We start from the raw sequence: 22,724 nt of genomic DNA, 5'->3' as shown, positions 1-22,724 counted from the left end.
GACATAAGTTGAACAAGGGAGTGTCCATCAGTCGGGATAGGAGTTGGTTCCTGGGGCTGGGAACAAGAACTTTGACCTTGCCTGCAAGATGGAAAAGTTGTCCTTGAGATGTCTGGACTCGGACAACTGTTTCCTTACAACAGAAGCTGTTCAGCTATTGGGAAGTCCCCAGCTCCCTTAGAACCTTGGACCTTGAATTTAGTTTTCTCCCTATGATTAAATGGAGTCTGAAAATGAAATGGTTGTGCTTTTGGTTGTTCCCAACAAGTTGGAGCCAGTGACTTAATTCCTTGTAAACTCTGTTACAGATTTCTGCAAATTGTCACATTCTTTCCCCATACACAAAGCCTTTTGTTAGGGATGGACATACAGACACACAGCAGACACAGACAAAATAGACAGTTACACAGAAGCAGGCACAGATACAGACTGATGGGGCAGACAAAGGACAGAAGGTATAGAGCATGCAACAGAGTATCCAAATCCCAGGCACGCTTGGTTAAGTGACTCCAAGAGGAAGTGCATTTCTTTTCCTAATGCCTTCTCGGTGACATGAAGTCAATCACTACTGCATTTAATCCGTGCAGGTCTAAACTTGGAAATTGGATTCAAGAAATATAGACAGTCCGATATCTTTCCCAGAGGAGAACAAGTAAATAGCCAAACCTGTATTGATTAGTTTTGTCAACTTGATACAAAATAGTCACCTGGAGAGAAGGGAATCTCAGCTGAGGAGTCGCCCCCGTCAGACTGGAGTGTGAGCATGTCTGTGACACATTTGCTTGACGAAAGTTTGGCATGGGAGGGCGGACGGCAGGCTGAAGGAGCCATGGGAACAACCTAGAAAAAAGCATCCATGGTCTCTGCTTCAGCTCCCACTTCTCCACTCCTGTCTTGACTTCCAATCTTGGCCTCCCTCAGTCATGGACTTAAAGTAAGGTGAAATGAATCCTTTCCTCCCCGGGTTTGGTTTGTTTTGTTTTGGGGAAGTGTTTTTATCACAGTGACTGAAAGCCTAAGACACCATCTAACACTTGGTAATAATTCCTTACTTAGGGGGTTAGGGTTAGAGGATAACGAAGGAAGAGACAGATGCCGGAAACAAACACTGCCTCTGTGGAACTGGAAGGCAGTTGTCCTCCTTTTTCCTAACATACTGCTCCTTATGTTCCACACAGTATCAGAACCTCCAACTTAGCCCAGAAGGAATGGTACATGTGTGGGCACATGGACTATATATAATTATTCCTTTTCTTTAAGGAAAAAAAAAACAACAAATATAAAACAAACAACAAGAACAAACCAAATTGTCAGGAGTGGTAGCACACACCTTTAATCCCAGTACTTGGGAGGCAGAGGCAGGTGGATCTCAGTTAAGGCCAGCCTGGTCTACTGAGGGAGTTCCAGGACAGCCAGAGCTACACAGGGAAACTCTATTTCGAAAACCAAAACAGAAAAAAGAAAAAAAAATGCGTGTGTATGTATGTGTATGTATGCGTGTGTGTGTGTGTGTGTGTGTGTGTGTGTGTGTGTGTGTGTGTATTCACAGGCATATGTGTAAGTACTGGGTGTTTTTCTCAGTTGTTCCACCCTTATTTCTTGAGAAGCTGTCCTTCTCTGAACCTGGAACTCAGGGATTCAGCTAGAATGGCTGGGTGGCCAGCAAACCCCAGAGATCCACTTGCCTCTGCTTCTCCAGTGCTGGAATTACACACACCCTGCTGTGCCCTGCTTTGATGTGGGAGGGGATAACTGAACTCAGGTCCTGATGTTTGCACAGCAAGCACTTTACCTATCGAATCGTCTTTTTAGCCGGACGTTTCTTTAAGTCGACTTTAAGTCAACTCACTTTTCCTTTATACCTTTTGCTATTCTGAGAAAGCATCTCAGCATGCAGTGCAGTCTAGACTGGAACACAATCCTCCAGTTATTATCTTCTGAGAGCTGAGATTACCTGTCGGCACCTTGTCCACTTTACTAGTTTTAATTCATCCCAGCCTGCACTGAAAGAAACATGTACTTGTTCAAATAAAAATGTTTGTGTGCAGTCAACATTTAGTGTGTAGGGGGCCCTGGGTGTGGTCGCACACCACCAGGACACAGGGGGTGCAGAGCAAAGGCAGAAGCAACTGCACGCAGTTGCAAGCTTTATTAATCCTTATATAGATATGAATATGCATTACTTCAATTTCCATTTTGGCAAGATACCATAAGATGGTTATTCCCACGATACCAGGAACAACTGAGGCAAGACTAAACAAAGAAATACGACTAAACAAAGGTTTCTTCTCAAAATATTCACTCAACAAATAACCCCTCCTTTTTTTTTCCATCTTTATTAACTTGAGTATTTTTTTCTTTTTTTTTTAAGATTTATTTATTTATTATATATAAGTACATTGTAGCTGTCTTCAGATACACAAGATCTCTTTACAGATGGTTGTGAGCCACCATGTGGTTGCTGGGAATTGAACTCATGACCTCTGGAAGAGCAGTCGGGTGCTCTTAACCGCTGAGCCATCTCTCCAGCCCAACTTGAGTATTTCTTATTTACATTTCGATTGTTATTCCCCTTCCTGGTTTCCGGGCCAACATCCCCCTAACCCCTCCCTTCTCCTTCTACATGGTGTTCCCCTCCCCATCCTCCCCCCATTACCGCCCTCCCCCCCAACAATCACATTCACTGGGGGTTCAGTCTTGGCAGGACCAAGGCTTCCCCTTCCACTGGTGCTCTTACTAGGCTATTCATTGCTACCTATGAGGTTGGAGCCCAGGGTCAGTCCATGTATAGTCTTTGGGTAGTGGCTTAGTCCCTGGAAGCTCTGGTTGGTTGGCATTGTTGTTCATATGGGGTCTCAAGCCCCTTCAAGTTCTTCCAGTCCTTTCTGATTCCTTCAATGGGGGTCCCGTTCTCAGTTCAGTGAAATCACCCCTCTTCTTATTATCAAAGAATACTCGCCATTACCAAGAGAGTGGGAGAACCGCTTCCACAGAAACAGGACACGGCAGAACATAGTTTAAAGCCAAGTGAGAAAAACATTTCCTTCTCAAGGGCGGCATTCCAGCTCCTACCTGCACCTGTCACCAGTCCTTACTTGATCCTGCCTGGGAGCTGCATCTCTGTGTATTCCACAGTGTGCTAACTAAAAGAGTCTGCTTACCTGAGATGACTTCTATTCCCCCACAAAAGGCATCGTATAGGGACTGACTGTGGTTCAGGGGTAGAGCACATGCTTAACCTGGGCAAGGCACTGGATTCAGTCTCCAACACACACACACACACACACACACACACACACACACACACACACACACACACACGGAGGGTGCTGGAGGGAGGGAGGTTATAGGTCATCTAGAAAAGTGTAGGTCCTTGAGACTATTTCAGTTTGAAGCAAGGAGACAAAGAAGCCCACATCTTAGCATAGAGAGGATCGCCTGGCAACCAATGAAGCTCTGAAGAGCAGAGATGGTGTGGATCTGTCTAGTCTTACACAGAGATGTTCTCTATACTTTCTCTCAATACTCCACAGCCCAGTAGAGCCAACATGGATGTGGGATTTCCCTCGATGGTCCAGAGGAAATGGCTGATGGTCAAGGAATGTTAAGGGATCTATAAACCTGTCATTATAGTGACCATCCTTTGGCTGACTCTGAGAGGGAGTGTATAGTGGGGGACACGCTATGTGGCAAGAAATTTAATGATGGTTGCATCATCATCATTATTATTTACAGAAAAAAGACACCTGGGGAAGTTAACAATTAATATCATTTAAAACATTGACATTAAGTAAATTGTGATTGACCAATCAGATATTAAAAATGAGTAATTTATATGGAGGTGTTCTGGGGAGCCGCCTATATAGGTTTATTCAGTTTATGAAAAAATCCTTCAAGATGTCATTAAAATTTGTGATTTTCTCTCTCTCTCTCTCTCTCTCTCTCTCTCTTCAACAAATACATATTTCCTCTGAGCATTTCTGACAATTAAAGAAATGTTCTGAGGAAATGTTAACAATGTTTTTTTAAAAAAGCATTGGTCAATAAAAGTTAAAATGCTCTGGTGGGTCCACAAGGTGGCTTAGTAAAAAGTGCTTGCCTTGCAAGCCTGATAACCTGAGTTCAATTTCTGGAACCCAGACAAAGGGATGAAGTAACGATGACCACAAAATCCTCCTCTGACCTCCACGTGAACTCGGTGGCATGTGAACCCTCCTCCCATTATGCGCGCACACACGGTAATAGTAAATAAGAATTGAAAATGCAATTTGGCAAAAAACAAATATCGGAAAGAAGTGGAAGGGAGGGAGGAGGAACGGGAGAAGAAAATAGAGAAGGAAGAGGAGAAAGAGGAAGAGGAGGAGGAGGAAGGGAGGGGGAGGAGAGGAGGGAGGAGTAAAGAATTTGATCCCAGAATACAGTTCAAGTTAGAGAGTAAGAAAATGACTCCTTAAAGTGGTCTTTGCCTTTGGCCTACACATATGTGCTGTGGTAACCACCTCATCTCACACACACACACACACACACACACACACACACACACACACACACGGTAATCAGCAAAAGGTTAAAGTATCATTCAAGAGCATTCTTCTATCTGGTGATGATCTGCAGCAAGGCAGACTATAGCATCTGTAGGTGATAGATGGGTTTGCACATGTGGTGGTTGTATTTTATAGCTCCATTTTTTTCACCTTCCCCCCCTACATCTGTTTCACAGCTACTTGCCCTAACTAGACAATGGGACAGGTGGCAGTCATCTTGATTCGCTTGTCTTTTATACAACTTATCAGCAGGTCTGGATACCCCTTAGACCCAGGCTGCACCTAGCCTTGTTTCACGTTTCCTCAGTATGCAGAGGCCAGGGGCGGAATCAGAAGTTGCTCTTCCTGTGTTGCTGCTTCAGTTGCCTGCTGAGCCCCAGAAAGCTGAAGAGCCAACAGCAGAACTCTGGCTGCCGGGACCCCCACAGCTCCAAGTCCTGAGTGACAGCTTGGAACCAGACACTGCCCTGCCATTACCTGTTTTTCCAATCCTCCATATTTCTCTCTTTACGTACACAGGAGCTGGAATTCTCTGGTCTACTCTGGGATATCTTCCATCTCTCTAGATTGTCAGGTAAATGGGAAACAATGTTGCAACTGGACTTCTGGTTATTTCTACCACCCTTCTCCACCCCAATCCCTTCCAACCCCTCACCCCCAACACTTGGTAGGAGAGACAAAAGGTTAGAGGGGAAAGGGAAGTATCAATATTGTTAGACTGTGGGTGCTGGGTGTCCACCCAAGCCCATGAATACACAGCAAACTCTCCCCTGACTGGTCTGTCAGAGAAGATTCAGACCATGGCAATAGCCAGTCTATCCCGGGAGGCTGTTTTAACTACGGACAGTTTTTTTAAATGACCTCAAATCTTTGAAGGAAACCTAGCTTTCAGGAAAACAACTGTTCTATGGGGGGGGGGGGACAGTTCAGAAATCTATGATTATTTTATGCCACAGCTGCATTTACATGACATTATGCAGTGGTCATCGCCATGAGAAACATGCTTTCACAGTCAGTGCTAAGCATGCTGTAACTCAATTACTCACTAGCAATGGTCTTATCCATCACAGGGTGGGTTGGAGAGATGGCTCTGTGGTTAGGAGTCCTTACTGTCAGACGGGCATGTTGGTGCATTCCTGAGGAAGATTCTACATGCAGAGTTCCAGGACAGCCAGGGCTATATCCAGAGACCCTGTCTCAAAAGCAAGCAAGCAAGCAAACAGACAGACTACTTGTTGTTCTTGAAAAGGACCCAAATTCACTTTCCAGCACCCACACGGGTTTACAACCATCTGCAACTCCAGTTCCAGGGGATCTGACAGTCTCTACTGGCCCCCACAGGCAATACAGACACATGGCATTCAGACAAACACACACACAGGCAAAACAGCTGTACACTGAAAATAAAAATAAATAAATAAACCTCCCAACACCAGCAAACCCATGGAAGACCCCAGGCTTGTTCATTCCTCTTTTATCCAATGTGACAGTTTCTACTGCTCTGAGCTGCAGCAAAGCATCTCCCTCACAGCATTAACTATGCTACTGACGCCTAAAATGAACGTCTCGCCCATTAGTGGGGCAACTAAACACCAACAAGGAAACAGTGTTAACTGAAAAAGAAAGGCTTTGTGGATCCGACCTCTCATTTGGGGATTTTTTATTCCACCCCAATATTTCCATGGAACTTAAAAGTTTAACAACAATCTGATTTTTTTTTAAAAACTAGAATATGCAGTTCTAAACCCGAGGATCGTTTCAAATTATCTTCAGGAGTCTGGAAGCAAAACAGGGCAGTCATTGTCTCACACTGATACATTTCCGTGGGCTTGGGACTTAGCTCAGTGGCAAAAGCAGAAGGCTAGGCTTTCCCAGTACAGGAAAAACAACAAACCAAAAACTATTTGAGGCCAGGGCAGGTGGGCTCAGTGGCTAAGACTGAGGACTGGTCTTGAAGAGGACCCAGTTCAGTTCCCAGCTCCCATAACAGCTCCGGACTCCAGATCCAGGGAATCTGAGACCTTCTTCAGGCCTCAGCCACACTCGCGTGCACACCCCCACCCCTCAGGTCTGTGACGTACATGTGAATGTAATTAAAATAAATAGTCTTGAGAAAAATTAAAATAGTTATAAGCTCCACGGCCATTGAGCGGGAGGGAGTGCCCGCTACCACGTCTGATGACTGGAGTTCAATCCCTGGGACCCTCATGATGAAAGGACTCTCTCAACTCTCTCTAGCTTCCACTTAGACGTCATGGTACATGCAAGCGCTCTCTCTCTCTCTCTCTCTCTCCCTCCCTCTCTCTCTCTCTCTCTCTCTCTCTCTCTCTCTCTCCCTCTCTCTCTCTCTCTCTCTCTCTCTCTCTCTCTCTCTCACACACACACACACACACACACACACACACACACACACACAATGTAATTGGAAAAACTAAACCTTCAACCCTGAACACTTTGTAACTAAAAGCAAACGGTGAGGATACTTAATGAGCCAGAAATTAAGGTCTGTGAGGGGCAAGTACAGATCTAGCTCCTCCCTTAAAGCGTAGGAATCTTAACTTCGGGTTTCTGCTGGTGTTCTACAGCTTGTTTACTGCTCACGGTCTTAGATTACCTGGACAGTTAAGGGCTACATTTGTAAGAGCCCTTTCAGCAGGAAGAACATTGTTCACAAGGCAATTCGCTTGCGCAGGAGGTGAGAGACGCAAATCCATGGGGTGGCATTGGGATGTGTACAGTGTTAAGTAACTGAATCAGAGCACTTGATTACACTGGTTTTCCCCTTCCTTTCATAGTGTACATTAGGAAGCTAGAAACCAATTAAATTAATGTTAAGGCATCATTGACATAATCTTTCCCCAAATATGGACATTCAAAAACAGGAAACGAATTCTTTTTAAATTGTATTATTGGTGTATGTGGGGTTGTACATGTAATAGCAAACGTTCGGAAATCAGAAGACAGTTTGAGAGTTGGTTATCTCCCTTAAATTTTTTGTCTAAGATTTATGTGTATGAGTTTTGCCTGCATGTATGTATGTATGTATGTATGTATGTATGTATGTATGTATGTATATATGTATATGGCTTGCATGCTATGTCCCACGGGAGCATGAGAGGGTTTGGGGAGCTGTTTTTAGATGGTATGAATGGTTATGAGCCATCAAATGGATGCCGGGAACTGAATCCGGGTCCTCTGGAAGAGCAATAAGTGCTCCTAACCTCTGAGCCATCTCTCCGGCACCCAGTTCATTCCCCCCATGTTGGTTTGGGGGACTGAAGTCAGCTGTCAGTTTTTACTAGCTGAGCCATTCTGATGGCCTGTAATTTTTAAAAAAGCGATTTTTGTGTGTGTGACCATATCTGTGGGCAAGTGTGCACCACAGCAGGGTGTGGAGTTCAGAGGACAACGTGGAGGAATTAGTTTAATATGGGGGGGGGAACCCCTGAGATTAAAGTCAGGTTGTTAGTGCCCCTCCCCCATAGTCCTTAATTACCAATGAAAAAGCAAGCCGTTACAAAAAAAAGCATATGAGTATATGCTCTCCTTAATGCTTTTGTTGAATAGTTAAAATGAAGGCCTTTTTCAATGGGATTTAATTTCCCTGGGTTGGGTTAAGTGTGGTAAGTGCTCTACACAGAGCTGACATAGTTCTTCAAAACAGGTGATAGAAATTGGGATATCTCACCAATGCCCCGGGGTCTAAGCACAGGGTAGCCCACACTAACCTGCACTTGCCAAGATGAGGCACTGCTCAGCTGAAATTTCTAAGTCTCTTGGAACTCGCTGTAAATACGGCCTGGTTTAGGCCCATTTAGAGCCACTCAGGACCAAGAGTCTCAAGGCTGTGTTGTTACCACGGTTTCACTTCCGTCCTGCAGGCTGAATTTGCTGGCACACTTGCTCTCTAGCCCATTCCTACTTTTGATTCTTTTAGACAGGGTCCCTTGCGGTCTTGGACTCTTGATCCTCTTGCCTCAGCCTCTCTTGTCCTGAGGCGATGGGCGTTTGTCACCACGTCTAGCTCAGCATCCCGTTCTTAAATGGTTAGTACACTTCAGCGACTGAACTTTTATTACAAAAACATCCACGAGCTAAAACGGATATTTAAAATCTTTATTGTTTCGTCATCAAAAGTTCTCTCTCTCTCCACCGCAGAATGACAATGCGTTGGTGCTTACTTGTGAGTAGCCAGCCTAGGAACCAGAGATGAGACTGGCAAGCCAGTGTCATGTGGGACAAGCAATGCTGCTAAGATTAGTACCCAGAAAGAATGTGCAGCTGTTAGAAGAGGAGGCTACGGCCAAGCGCTCAGCACTTCGTGTGTGAAGGAGGAACCTCCCGCTCCACCCTGATCCCAGGCAGGGCTCTGACCATGTCCACACCCGCCCTCGAGTCTCCCTCATCATTACTCAACAAGCCATTTCTGGTCTAACCCACAAACGGCACAGCCGCATTTGGGCATTTCATACTGCTTCCCACCTCCCAGCCAAAGGTAATGAAACATGGGTCAAGGCAAACAAAAACAAAATAAAAACTGCAGCTTTAGGCGTCTTTAGTAAAAAGCTGAACAAACTTGGTGCATTTTTCTGGGTTTTGCTGTGTTTGTTTTTTTGAGAAATAAACTGTAGAAAAAAAAAACAACAAAAGACAGTTGTCATGGTTACTCATTTTCAGCTAAAGGCAGAACACTTCTTTTTATGTGAGCACACCAGAGAAACATACAAATGTCCTCACAAAATACTGCTGGATCAGTCCGAACATTTTCATAACCAGCTCTTAGGTTAAGTACTGAGAACTGAAGAAGCAAATGACTGCTACGATGTGGTCATGCCTGGTCACCATTTTTGGTCAGGTCTGTGTTTGAAGCTCTGACATAGCTGGATTTGGCTACTCTGTATTAACACATACAATAGATACCTTCCTTACAACAGCAGATCCATCACCATGAAACCAAAGCCCAGACAACTGAGAGGTTTACAGCAAGCCTGCCTTAAATGTTTTTAAAATACATGTGCTGTAAGGTTGGGAGACTACTCTTTCCACTGTCTAAGTCTTACAACTGTTTGCTCCTGGATTACCTGCAAGACTAACGAGTCACTTGTGAATCACATCAAGGCCTTGTGGGGGAGGGGCACTCTGAACGTATGGCATAGCAATCGGTTTCCTAGTAGTCAAACATTTCTAAACATTATTAAACTATATTTGAAAAGTTCTTTTACTTAGTATATACAATGTACAAAATAAGTTAAAAGGAGGAAGCAGAGGGAAGTTTTTGAGCATCTACACTGCAAACACACACCTGTTCCATGCATATCCCTTTTGTCCTCCAAACCATGAGAGGTGACGGAGCTCACACTCGTCACCACAGATGAAGACAGCACTCAGACAGTGGGAAGCCAACGTCGCTTCTTCCCACACGGCAACTCACTTGCTTTGACCATAATAAACAGGAATATAAACTGGATCTCTGAACTTTTCACACGTGTACCTTAGAGTTTAACATAAATTCTTCCAACAGTTGAGGAGAAAAGCACTCTTTTATAGCAATTCCACAAAATAATTTTCGATTCACAAAACACCTGTCCACTAGTAAAACCAGCAACCCTTATGGAGGGCATGGGCAGGGTTAGTCGGCCCCCCTGAGGTATAAATGCAGCTATCTTTGCACTGAGTAAATAGTAGATAAAGTGTGTCAACGCTCTGCATGTTTGCATTTACCTGGAGTGATGGCATCCTGACTGGATGAAAACTTACGTATAGTTTTTTATAATGGAGACTAACTGATTTTTAGAGAAAATATGTACTTTAGCCCATAGTACAGCCAGAAGTTCTGAATTCCTAAACCAGTGCAAATGGTCATTACATCTTAAAAAATGTGTAACATTGCATACTGATTTTAAAACAACTGAACAGGGAAAACATGTACGTATTGAGATTTAGCAGGACACCATGGAAAGCATAGGCTAGAGAAGTGGGAAAACAGTCAAGCTTTTCCAAAAGAGAAAATCCTTTTAATCCTTAGCAGGTCCCTGTGGAAACAGGAGGCGGATAACAGTGAGAAGGGAGCACCTAGGACACCCCCAGAGGCTCGCCAACAAGTCAGCATCACGGCCCCTCTCCTGTGCACGGGCGGGCGGACAGACGGACGGACGGCCGATGACAGAAGTCCATGTGACTACAGTTCAGCAGCGCTTCACCATTGCTGCCAGCTGAAGTCATCATTGCTCCCGAAGACCAGGAAGAAGCCTAGAATAGTCGCGAAGATGACTGTGTTTCCGGTGAGAACAAGTGCGCATGCTCCCCATTCAATCTGCGGAGGGAAGAGAGACAGTGAGCAGGCGCGTACAGCAAAGGCACCGCGGGGCAAATCAATGCTCTGTGCTTTAGTCGACCTCGGCCTTAAGGAACCTTCACAGTACATCGCCCACAACCTTTATGTGCCTTCATTTGCTACCGACTGATCGAAACAAAGAGAGTTAGGAGGCGATAATCCTTCGGAAAGAAGCTTAGCTTCGAGAACGGCCACTGTAGCGTCCACTGTAGCGTCTTCCTTTGGCTGCAGTCCTGAGGGTCTATCCCAGGGTCCTGTGCATCTAGGATGCACCCTGCCCCTGGACCCCAGCACCACATGGGATTCTGTAATTACTGAACACAAAGGAAGTTACTCTTAGTGACTCTAAAATCTTGTTTGGGGCTAAAACTGAACTCTCAGCACCAATGAGGGAAACAATACTTGCGCTTTCTCTGATGGGGCAGAGGGAATGACTGCTTCTACCACACGGAGTGGAGCTAGACTCCACCCTTCTCTCCACCTTTCCAGAGCTGGAGGTGTGACTCTGGGTGCAAGTCTGCCCTTTCTCCTCTTTCACACTTTCCCAGCTACAGAGGATAAACTAACTTCTCACACATCTACGTCAATGATTCTCAACCAGGCAGCATTTCAGATATCCCGCATTTCAGATATTTACGTTATGATTCATAAGCAAAATTACAGCTATGAAATAGCAACAAAATAAGTTTATGGTTGGGGTCACCACAACACGAGGAACTGTATTAAAGGGTCAGTGCATGAGGAGGGCGGAGAAGCGCTGGTTTCCGGTTTTACAGGGCAGGTCCAAGGATGCACAGCACAGTTACTGTGCCCTTCTGCTACAGACCCAAGCCACGCCCTCTGACAGTTACCTGACAGCAGGAACCAATGGAAAGCTGAGGTCTTAAAGCGCCCTCTCCATCCTAACATCTCTCACCTCACTCTGCACCAGATGTGCTCTGGCAAATCTGACATAACGCCTCTCATCTCTGGTATAGAAGCCTTCACGGAGCATGGTGACTCACCAGATGTGCCCTGGCAAACACTACAGGGAGCCCAAAGGCCGAGACGACGACACCTGTGGTGAGGAATATGGCGAGCTCCTTACAAGCGTTGCTCATGGCGTCTGTGTCGTCCACCAATCTTCTGGCTATGCAGTACGGAATGGGCGAGAGGATGTAAAAGAAGAGAACGAAGAGGGGCCAGTATTGGCTGGAAAAGAAAACGGAGTCAGTGGCCGTGCAGTCAGCCGTGTCGCCTTCCAACACTGACTATGCTCCTGTTGTAGACCAGAGGACAAGAGAGCAAACAAGATGCCCTTGAAAACAAACCCGCAGGCTCATGTGGGAAGCGCGGTCAGCTCGCCCTGTGTTCAATTACGGCACAAGAATAAAAATGTCTACTGACAAAATGCTTTGTGAACTGAAGCCCCCTCAAGACATTCACTTTAGCTTCTAAGAAGGCATACTGAAAACAAGACATTTACACAAAATCTTTTAAAGATTGGTGTCTTATTGTAATGTTAGTGTACCCATGATTCCTCTCACTGAAACCTGAGTATAGGTGGTAACAGAAGACAGTATTGAAAACCACAGGCTTAGTCTGTCATCGTGAGCCATGCTGTGCCGATGTCACTTTCTGGCTTTGGCAAGTGCAGTGGAAGAAGCCGTGTGAAAGGATCCACCTCTTTGCGATGTTTCAACAGTCTATAGAAACAAAGGCCTTTAAAGCCGGCAAGCTTGATTACGGACACAGTGGAGACTTGTTAGAGCTATCTGTTATGCTTTCTTTTTAAAAAAAAGATTTTTTTTTTTTGTTTTCATTTTTCTAGACTGGGGTTTCTCTGTGTAGCCCTAGCTATTCTGGAACTTGCTCTGTAGATCAGGGCGGCCTTTGATGCAGAGATCTGCCTGTCTCTGCCTCCCAGTGCAGATTCAAGGCACGCACTGACACCAGGCTAGGAAGATCTGTTTTTATTTGAGTGTTGTGCATGACTGCGTGTATCACGTGCATGCAGTACCTGAAGAGGCCAGCAGAGGGTGGCATATCGCCTGGAACTGGAGCTACAGATAGTTGTGAGGCGGCAGGTGGGTGTTGGGAAATGAACCCAGGTCCTCTGGAAGCACTGAGCCATCCTTCCAACACAAATTTAGCCATGGTGAAACTCTACATAATACCATGTATATATAGATTTACAGTCCTTCCTCATTGCTTAAGGCTAAGCATCTTGTCACAAAGACACCCAGTCATTTGTTCTGGGTGCGCATGTTTCCACTGTGCTGGTGTGTGTGCACGTTTACCGTTATGGAGGCCAGGGAACAACCGTGGCTGCTGCTCCACTTCTGTTTGAGGAACTGACCCCAACGGCCTGGGGCTTGCCAAATAAACAGGCATCGAGTTCTCCGCCTCCCTAGCTCTCTACACTCTGCTTCTGCAGGAGGGGTTGGGGTTTTATTTTTTTTATTTTTTTTGGTTCTTTTTTTCGGAGCTGGGGACCGAACCCAGGGCCTTGCGCTTCCTAGGCAAGCGCTCTACCACTGAGCTAAATCCCCAGCCCCGGGGTTGGGGTTTTGAAATCAGCCCTCACCCTTACACAGCAGGCAGTTTCCTAGCTGCGTTAACCCTCCAGCCTCTACACTTTACACTTTACACGTGTGAATGTGTGTTCATGTACACAGTGTGGGCGTCAGAGAAGACTCCTGGAGGTCAAGTTTTACCTACTGCATTGTTGAAACAGCGTCTGTGTTTGCTGATGTGCACGCTAGGCCTCCTTGGCCTGCAGCGCTCACAGGTTCTTTCTGTCTTCACTTTCTTCTCCTCAGGACACTGGGATTGCAGACGTGTGCTCCCACACTGGGCTAGTACACAGCGTCTTGGGATTTGAACTTACGTCCTCATGTCTCTACTGCAAGTGTTCTATCCACTACACCATCTCTCACCTCATAATTTAGCTGTGGATGGGCATTTATGATGTCATCAGTTTTCCAGCTTTGCTATTACATGTATTATATATAAAATAGTATATGTTTTGCTATTTACTCGGCAATATTCTCACCCAACTCTGTGTGTCTTGCAAGCAACTGTAAGTGGATTTGTATGAGGATTTCTAAGAAGGGGAGGGCCAGTTCAAGGAACTACAGGATACAGGCAAAGTAGTTCCAAGAAACGGCAACTCCTCCCTTTCTAAACCCCTGCCCGCTTAGTCCTAGCCTGCCAGAACCCAGCAGTGCCCGCCCACTTCCTTTACCTTTGCTAGTGGATTTCATGTAGTACTGAGTGGGATTTGGTATGTTTCCACTTGCTTATTAGCGGCACAATTCTCTTGCGATTTGTGGCCCACTTCTATTCAGTTTTTGAAAACTAAGTTCCTTAAATATTAATTTAAAAAGTTTTCTGTACTGGGCACAGTGATGTATACCTGGAATTCGAGAACTTGAAGGCTGGAGTGGGTTGACTGAATGACACTAGCCTGGGCTACCCAGGGAGACAATGCCTCAATAGAAAGTTCTTCCCACTCTAGGGGAAGCAACTACCTAGAGCTGGGTCTAGAAGCTGCCCGTGTTGCCTCCTGTAAAGGACGCTTTAGGCTTTGTTGGAGGATTATCGAGGGCAGCAGGACTGAGTTTCTGTCACCAGGTCATTACAGAAGCAGGTCACAGCCAAACCTCTCTCTACGTTGGCATTCTAGAGTCTTTACAAGTAAACTGTAAGTGAGGATCTTCAGAAGAGGATCATGTCAGTAAATGAATGTTTCCCGGCATTTCTTGTATGGTAGAACTCAAAGCATGCTAAACACTTTAGTAGAAGAATTTTACTTTTAAGCATTCAAAAAGAAAACAAAATGACATACTTGTATATTGGAAGGGCACATCCAAGCATCAAAAACATCAGTCCGATAGCTCCTCCAAAGGACAAACTAATTAAAGCTGCAAAACAAAAGTCCCAGAGATTAATCAGTTAGGCGGCCATAGTGTCATCTCTGTTCACACACACACCAGCCTGGACCTGGAATCCCAGAAGTGAGAACTTCTACCTCCCCTCAAAATTCAAGTTGTTAAAAGTGAATCGTCCCACATTGGGAGTAGCAGCTCAGGCCTGTTCATCTCAGCACTCAAGAGACCGAGGCAGGAGGATTACAACAAACTAAAGATAGACCGGTTTGAGATACAGGGTAAGACCCAATGTCAAAAAGTAAAACAAAATGTGCACTGTCTTCAAAACAGTGGATGACTCAGTTTCCGAGTAAGTTTCTATGGCATCCCCAAAACAGAACTACCTGTTAGAGGTTGAACGCCCTCCTTAATCCCCGGAAAGGCTCTGAAATTTGGGATGTCAGCCAGGCCTGGTGACATGCGCCTTTAATCCCATCTCTAGGGAGGCAGGGGCAGTGGTACTCTGGTCTACATAGTGAGTTCCAGGCTGACCAGGGATACACAGTGGACACATAGTGGACACACAGTGGATACAAAGTGATACACAGTGAAACCTCGTCTGAAACGTGCTCTGCATCCCAAGTATCTATTATGTACATTCAAATATTTCTAAGTCTGAGGAACCCACAAGCTGACCACCGTTGGTTCCAATCACCCCCAACAGGGAACACTTAACCTGTACATCAGTTCTGACCTAACACTCACCAATTACTGGTTCCATGTCTCCGAACTACTAAGGCCCACAGAGTTAACATCCCATGCCCCAACACTGTATGTAGTCCATACATGAGTCAAGCACTAAGGCCAGTTCAATTCCTGGAATCCATATAGAAATGACAGGAGAAAATCACTCGAAATTGTCTTCAGACCTCACCTCCACCACACAATAACACTCATTATTCCCACGAAGTGGGGGAGGAGAAGGGGCAGAAAAGTCTCACCAAAACAGAAACACAAAGGCACAAAACTGAAAGAAAAGCTGCCTGAGAGAATGTGTAGTTTATTTATATGTTTTCTTTTTGTTTTAATTATTTTTAAACAAGGTCTCACTGGCCCTGGCTAGCCTGGACTTTGCTATGTAAACCACGTTGGCCTCAAACTCACACAGTTCCAACCTGCCTCTGCCTCTTTTTCTTTTTTTAAAATGTTTATTTTAAAGTTCACTGTTACTATCTTCAGACACACCAGAAGAAACCCTCGGTTTCCATTACAGATGGTTGTGAGCCACCCTGTGGTTGCTGGGAATTGAACTCAGGATCTCTGGAAGAGCAATCAGTGCTCTTAACCGCTGAGCCATCTCTCCAGCTCCTGCCTCTGCCTCTCAAGTGTTGGGATTAAAGGTATGTGCCACCACGCCTGTCTCATTACTTTTTTAAGGAAATGAGAATAGATTTACTATATCGACCTCACAGTAGCGACCTGCCTGTAGTTACTATTAGTCTTTCAACTCTGGCTTTGTTCCCGGTTCCTTAAATTCTAGAACTGCAGGGTTGCAGTGCAGCCTGGTGTGGATCTGGTACCACTGTCTTACCACAGCACAGAGGAATATGCCTTCCTTCATAGGATTCACCTTGGAAGCTCCCTGGACATGGCTGGTGTACTTCAAAGTGAGAAATAACTTTATTATGTATATAATCAATGACCTAGATATCAACCAAAAGAAAACTGATCAGTTGGACTTCCACACAGCCTGCATTTCTGCATCCTGGATGGCTGAGAATGACCTGTTGGTGAGATCTGCTCCATTAATTGTTTGTCTGTATTTACTTTGGGTGGAGGTCAGAGCATCATGACTTGCAGGAGTTGTTCTCTTCCCCGATGTGCATTCTGGGGGCTGAACTTTGGTCGTCAGGCTTAGCAGTAAGCACTCTTCCTCACTCTTGAGCCACTTTGCCGGCTTTTAAAAATGGTCTAGCCTTAACAGCAAAGTCAAAATCCAAAGGGATGTAAGATCTAAAATTTACCAGGTAAAAAAACTACAGCACACAAACCAAAATTAGAGGCGCAGGGGGAGTCAGACAGTGCCTTCTACTACAGACAAGATGGCCGCTGACACTGTCTTGGCAGGCTGGGTGTCAGCTGGGGTGCTGAATACAACAAGGGTCAGGCCACCAGGCTACCACGGACAGTGTACTTAGTTCTTAATGTCGTTATGATTTATACTTCAAGGAACAGTGGGGAGAAGTCAAGGGAATGTTCCTTTCATTTTAAACAGCAAACAGGACTTCAGGCTTACAGGGACAACTAAGGAGAACACAGAGCTTCCCTCCTGTCCCTCATGGTCCTGTCTACGGCCCTTGACTTTGCCACATAGCAATAGTTGTGGCGTTATATACTGCCCTCTTTCCTATTCTGGAAACCCACAGCTACTTCACCAACAGGGCTTCTGTGCACGTTTGTCACCCTACCGCAGTTTTTTTATTCATTTGGGAAATACTGATTGAGGCCAGACACACAGCAGAGACCCAGCAAGGATCTCACTGGCTCCCTCAAGCTCCTGGAGCCTGCGTTCCTGCCCCACTGTCTCTCCTCCAGCTATGATTCTCTTCAGAAGTCAACTCAAGCGTCTGTTCCTCACAGCCACACAAACTCTGTCACTGTAGTTGTTACTGGTTTACGTAGGGCTAGGGACCAGCTCAGGGAAACAGTGCTTGCCCCGTGTGCTTGAGGATCTGGATTCAACCCTCACGTATTACAATTATTTATTCACACAACAAATACACAGAGCACTGAGTATGTTATAGTGGGAGAATAAAACAGCTCCTTAAAATGATCACATTTTATTTATTATATGCTATCTGTGTGCACAAGCTGATGAGCCATCCTGCCAGCCCACAAAATAATAAACAAGGACAGGGTGTGGTGGTGCACTCTGGGAATTCTAGCAGTTGGGAGGTGGAAGCAGCGAGGACCAGGGTTTAAGGCCAGCCTGGGTTACTTGAGACCCTGTCTCAAAAGCAAGCAAGCAAGCAAGCAAGCAAGCAAGCAAGCAAGCAAGCAAGCAAGCAAGCACATAAACAACGAGGCTGCCTCAACTGTGAGGCTGCTGCGGTCCTCCTGAGGAGTCTTCCACCTGCTCACCGAGCACTTTCACTTTCTTAACTGCCTTTGGTTCCCAGAACAGGATTTATGTCCATGGACCTAATTTATGGTCTCCCGCAAAGATGGGAACCCTTTAATGAAGAATTTTGAGTCCTCAGGATTTTGTGTAGTGGCTGGCTGGCATAAAGTAGGTGCTCAGTAAACACTTAACGAAGGAATTACTGAGAAAGGGAGACGGAACACTGTTTGTTCAATACACATGAGTTCTGCAGGAAGTTAGACTTAAAGGACAAATGCCCGGTGATGACCTCGAGCAGGTAGGGTAAGGGGTGGGAATGCGGGTTCCTGACAGGGCGGCATCGCTGATGAGGCAACAACTGATAATCAAGGAATGCAGGAAGAGGTGCAGGTGTGTGCCGGGCCTTCCGACTGCATGCAGCTCCTTCCTCTGCAACCACAGCTGCAATTCTAAATTGATTCTGAAACAATTCTGATTTCCTCTCCCAAAGGTCGGCTTCTGACACCCATGCCCCAGCTTAAACACTCAGTAACAAAGAAGGGATACTGCCTGGGGCTGGGGTAGCAACAGCAGAGTGTCTGCTACTACCCACTAACCAGTTACCTAGGTAATTTATTTAATTCAGCTCTTCCTTTTACAAGCGAGGAAGACTGCTAGGTGGTGGTGGTGGTGGAGGAGGCAGAGGCAGGTAAATTTGAGGGTCAGCCTGGTCTACAGAGTGAGTTCCAGGACAGTCAGAAATACACAGAGACCAGTCTCAAAAAACAACAACAAAATGGAGAGAGAGAGAGAGAGAGAGAGAGAGAGAGAGAGAGAGAGAGAGAGAGACTGTATCCTACTATGAAGGTTGAGGCAAGTTGAGTGTGGGTTTCAGGGTATCCTGGACTACATAATGCTCAAAAAAGCAAATGCACAAGTTAATAATAAAAGTTAACGGGGTTGGGGATTTAGCTCAGTGGTAGAGCGCTTGCCTAGCAAGCCCAAGGCCCTGGGTTCAGTTCCCAGCTCCGAAAAAAAGAAAAAGGAAAAAAAAAAAAGTTAACTTAAAAGACTTTTTAAAAAAAAATCAAGGGCTGGAGAGATGGCTCAGCTGTTAAGAGCACTGACTGCTCTTCCAGAGGTTCTGAGTCCAATTCCCAGCAACCACATGGTGGCTCACAACCATCTGTAATGGGATCCGATGCCCTCTTCTGATGTCTGAAGACAGTTACAGTGTACTCCCATACATAAAATATATAAATAATTTTAAAAAATAAAATAAAAAAATCAAGAAACTTAAAGATAAGGTTCTGGCACTGAAACACATTTAAAACTCAAGCTTTTATTACAGCTACTATATCAATATCCTAAGAAAAGTATTATGTTTTAAGTGTTTACTTCATTATGAATGTGTGTGTCTGTACGTGTGTCGATGAGTGTCTACTGAGCTGCAGTTACAGGCTTTTGTGAGCTGCTGGGTAGGGATGCTCGGATCTGAGCTCTGTTCTGTTAACTGCTGAGCCATCTCTCCAGTCCATAAAATTACCGATGCGTTTATTTATACAAGGTCCAATTCCTTTCAAGTACTGACATACAAAAAAAAAGCAAGCCCCGTGGAAGTGTCTAGGGAAATCAAGATACCCTAGGGTCATATTTCCATGCATTCAATACTCAGTACTTAGAAGATGTTCGAAAACATCTGCATGTGACATCTCATCTCTTAAGTCATCACAGATAAAAGCTGACACAAGTAATATGCTGCTCCAAAGTGCTCCCCAAACCAGTAATGTCTCTTCAGTCTATGACATGGGCAGCTAGGTGGCCTATTTTATATAAACGGTGTCTTTTTTTTTTTTTTTTCTTTTTTTCTTTTTTTCGGAGCTGGGGACCGAACCCAGGGCCTTGCGCTTGCTAGGCAAGCGCTCTACCACTGAGCTAAATCCCCAACCCCTATAAACGGTGTCTTAAGTGACACACCAGGAAGGTAAGAATTCATACAGCAATTGACTGATGCACCATTCGGAAAATCAAATGGAGAGGAGTGTGGTTTCTACTCCCAAAGCCTCCAGGCCGGGGAAGGAACAGCCTAATTACCTAGCAAAAATCTCTCAAGATGACTGTTCTGGAACTACAAAGACAGAGGTGAAGGGGTCAAGCTCCCCAGCCTGGGAGTTAGCAGAAAATATAATTTATCACGAAGTAACAGGTCATGGTCTCTACAGCGATACTCCTTAATATAAAGGTAATATAAAGGCCAACAGGAAGAAATATCTTGATAAGCAATCCGTAACTTTAAATACCACTGAAATCTTTACAAAGTAAAATACCCCACCCCACCCCCGTTCACTGTCACCAGATTAACATTACCCAGATTTGGAGAACCATAAAGCTGTTTTCTTTAATTAAAAAAAAAAAAAAAAGAGTCCCTCATTAACGCCACGGAAGGGGGAAGAGGAACACAGGCAACATCCTAAAAAAACTGACAGCACTTTACAATGACATCCATCCACATTAGGATGTGAAATGGTCTATTATAGCTCAAAAAGAGATCTGAAAGTGTCCTAGTTCCTCGGATGACAAGGTTCTATACGAGAAATAAAATGTTTCTTAGGCACCGAAAATAAACGAGACACCAGAAAAATGTGACCCTGGGAAAAAAGCTCAACCAAAGTCGCCCTTACCAGCGAGGTGGAGGCACCACTATCGAACTGTTTTTACTTCCAACTGGGTTGTCTCTTCTACAAAGCAGGTCAAGAAATCAAAGCGATCCGCTGATAAGTAAATACAAAACTTTGCTTCTAACCCCAGGGGCAAGACTACTGAGCAACGTTCCCTCTTCCCAAAGAATGCGACATCCAGTCTCTCTAAAGAAAACACACGAATAGACAAAGTAACCTTTCATCAAGGTGTTCGTTACCTTTTCTCTTTTTAAAAAAAAAATCATAACTAAAAAGTGTCAACGTGCACTTGTGGGGGAAAGGAAGCCGGGAGCACCCTGGGTTAGCATCCGGGCTCTGCTGCACCCTACAAACACCAAAGATGCATTCGATTTAGAGGCAGGGAAAGCTGGTGCACCCGGATCCCGGGAGTGGATGCGGAGCCCAGGTTTCGGAGAGGGCTGCGTTCGTGCCTCCGGTGGGAAACCACACTGGTTTGCCCTGCGGGGCATCCCTCCGGTTCGCAGCCCTCAATGTCTCTGGTTGCAAACTCGCGCAGAACGCGTCGGTGGCCGGGCTGCCCGGTTCTGGTCCAGGGGCGGAGCGCCACCGCCGGAGGAGCCGGGCTCGGTGGTCCCCACGCCGCTCCGCCCCATCCCCGCGGCCCCGGCCCCGCGGCCCGCAGCCCAGGCCCACCTTTGATGCCCGCCATGGCGGTGACGTCGCTCCTGGCTTCACGACCCGGGCGGTGGCCCGGAGACCCGAGACGCGCGGCGGCCGCCAGACAACACCCGGAAGTGCACGCCGCTGCACTTCCGCCGGCGGCTCGCGCGGGGGCGTGGGGGCGCGCGAGGGCGGCCTTCTTCCTTCGAGGCTGCGGGGCCAGCCGGGACGTGCGGGATAGGACTGTGGTTCCTGTCAAGCCCCGGAGGCAGCACCGGCCCGAAGTCACCGCGGTCTCGGGAAAAAGACCTCGTGATTTTTGCGGGATCGCTTCACGTTCTGCACAGCGAGCCCATTTCTCCTCCCACCACCCAGTCTGTGACACGGGAAATGGGTGGTCGCTGCTTCTCTCCTTGGGTTCCTACACAGATCCGGATCTCAAGAGATCAGTCCCCCCCAACGCCCCCTCCAGAGTTCAACGGGCGGAGTCATGGATGGGAACATAAAGATGCAACCCCTTGGGAGTCTGAGAGCTTTTCTGTCTTCTTGGTGACAAAAGGGATGGGGGCGGGGTCGCCCCGCAGAGATCCAATATATTTATGTAAGCTTCCCACATAGTATATGCTGGGGAACTGGGATGAGCAAAACTAGGTGTAGTGTCTGCCCTCGGGTTGTTTGCAGACTAGAGAGAATACGCAAAAGAGAGCAAAAGTGCAACGAAGATAATGGCTAGCCGAAATACACCACTGGGGCATAAAGATGACTTTAGCTGAAGTCAATTAAAAGAGAGAGAGGGGGAGGGGGAACCCTTTTTCTGTACAAAAGCAGACCACGTTAAGTTTCTCCTTGTAAAGGTAGCAGGAACTTCCAGGTGTTACAAGAAAAGATATTTGCAACACAAAATTTCCCATTTGTAAATATTTTCATTCCGGGGAAGAGACAGATGCCTCTACAAACAGCAGCAATTGGAGTGTGTAGAAATGTTACAAAAATAGCCTTTATTTCCCTTAGTTCCCCCCTGAAAGCCCAAATTTCTTCCATCTAGTTGCTTTCCCACAACATATTGCCTCCTATATGTCAGACCAAGCCGGTTGAGTTTTCCCTTATTCCGAGCCTTGCTAAGCCTGTGAAATACACTCTTTCCTTTAAATCGGCCTTACAGCTATTAATATGTCTGTCTCCGCTGTTGAAACTGAGAAGGCAGAGACAACCTCTATCCTAGAAATATCTAGGAAATAGATGTGGGAAAAAAGTTTGATCTGACAGGATTCGTTTAATGGAAGACAAAGTTGGGTTTGTGTGTGTGTGTGTGTGTGTGTGTGTGTGTGTGTGTGTGTGTGTGTGTGTACTGGGGCAGAGGGTGGAGCATGCTTTTTTGCCAACCAATGAAACAGGGAACTTGGAAAGTTGGAGAGAGGAGAAGTCAATGGGAAGTCAATGGGTTGGTCAGGGTCGTAGGTCCAAGAAGTTTTGGAATTTGTACCTACACAGACTAAAAGGGAGTCATCCTATGAGTTTATTGGGTGAGAACTGAAACTGGGAACCAGGAGCTCATGGGCGTATTAAGATCATAAC

General features: G+C 45.8%; 2 protein-coding genes across 1 annotated transcript; both read right to left on the bottom strand.

Moving 5' to 3' along the window:
* Positions 1-22,724, bottom strand: part of Erich1 (glutamate-rich 1) — a gene marked incomplete at its 5' end in the record, with an annotated part of 52,793,804 nt that overhangs the window by 17,481,853 nt on the left and 35,289,227 nt on the right.
* Positions 8,640-21,266, bottom strand: Leprotl1 (leptin receptor overlapping transcript-like 1). The gene is given in 4 exon segments (NM_001013188.3): positions 8,640-10,857; positions 11,883-12,069; positions 14,708-14,783; positions 21,183-21,266. Coding segments are annotated over 4 exon segments (396 nt in total). The 5' UTR covers positions 21,199-21,266; the 3' UTR covers positions 8,640-10,740.

Source organism: Rattus norvegicus, chromosome 16, assembly GCF_021556685.1.
Source record: "Rattus norvegicus strain SHRSP/BbbUtx chromosome 16, alternate assembly SHRSP_T2T, whole genome shotgun sequence".
Classification (NCBI taxonomy): Eukaryota; Metazoa; Chordata; class Mammalia; order Rodentia; family Muridae; genus Rattus; species Rattus norvegicus.
The sequence above is the reverse complement of the archived record's forward strand: the minus strand, read 5'-3'. Positions and strand labels throughout refer to the sequence as shown.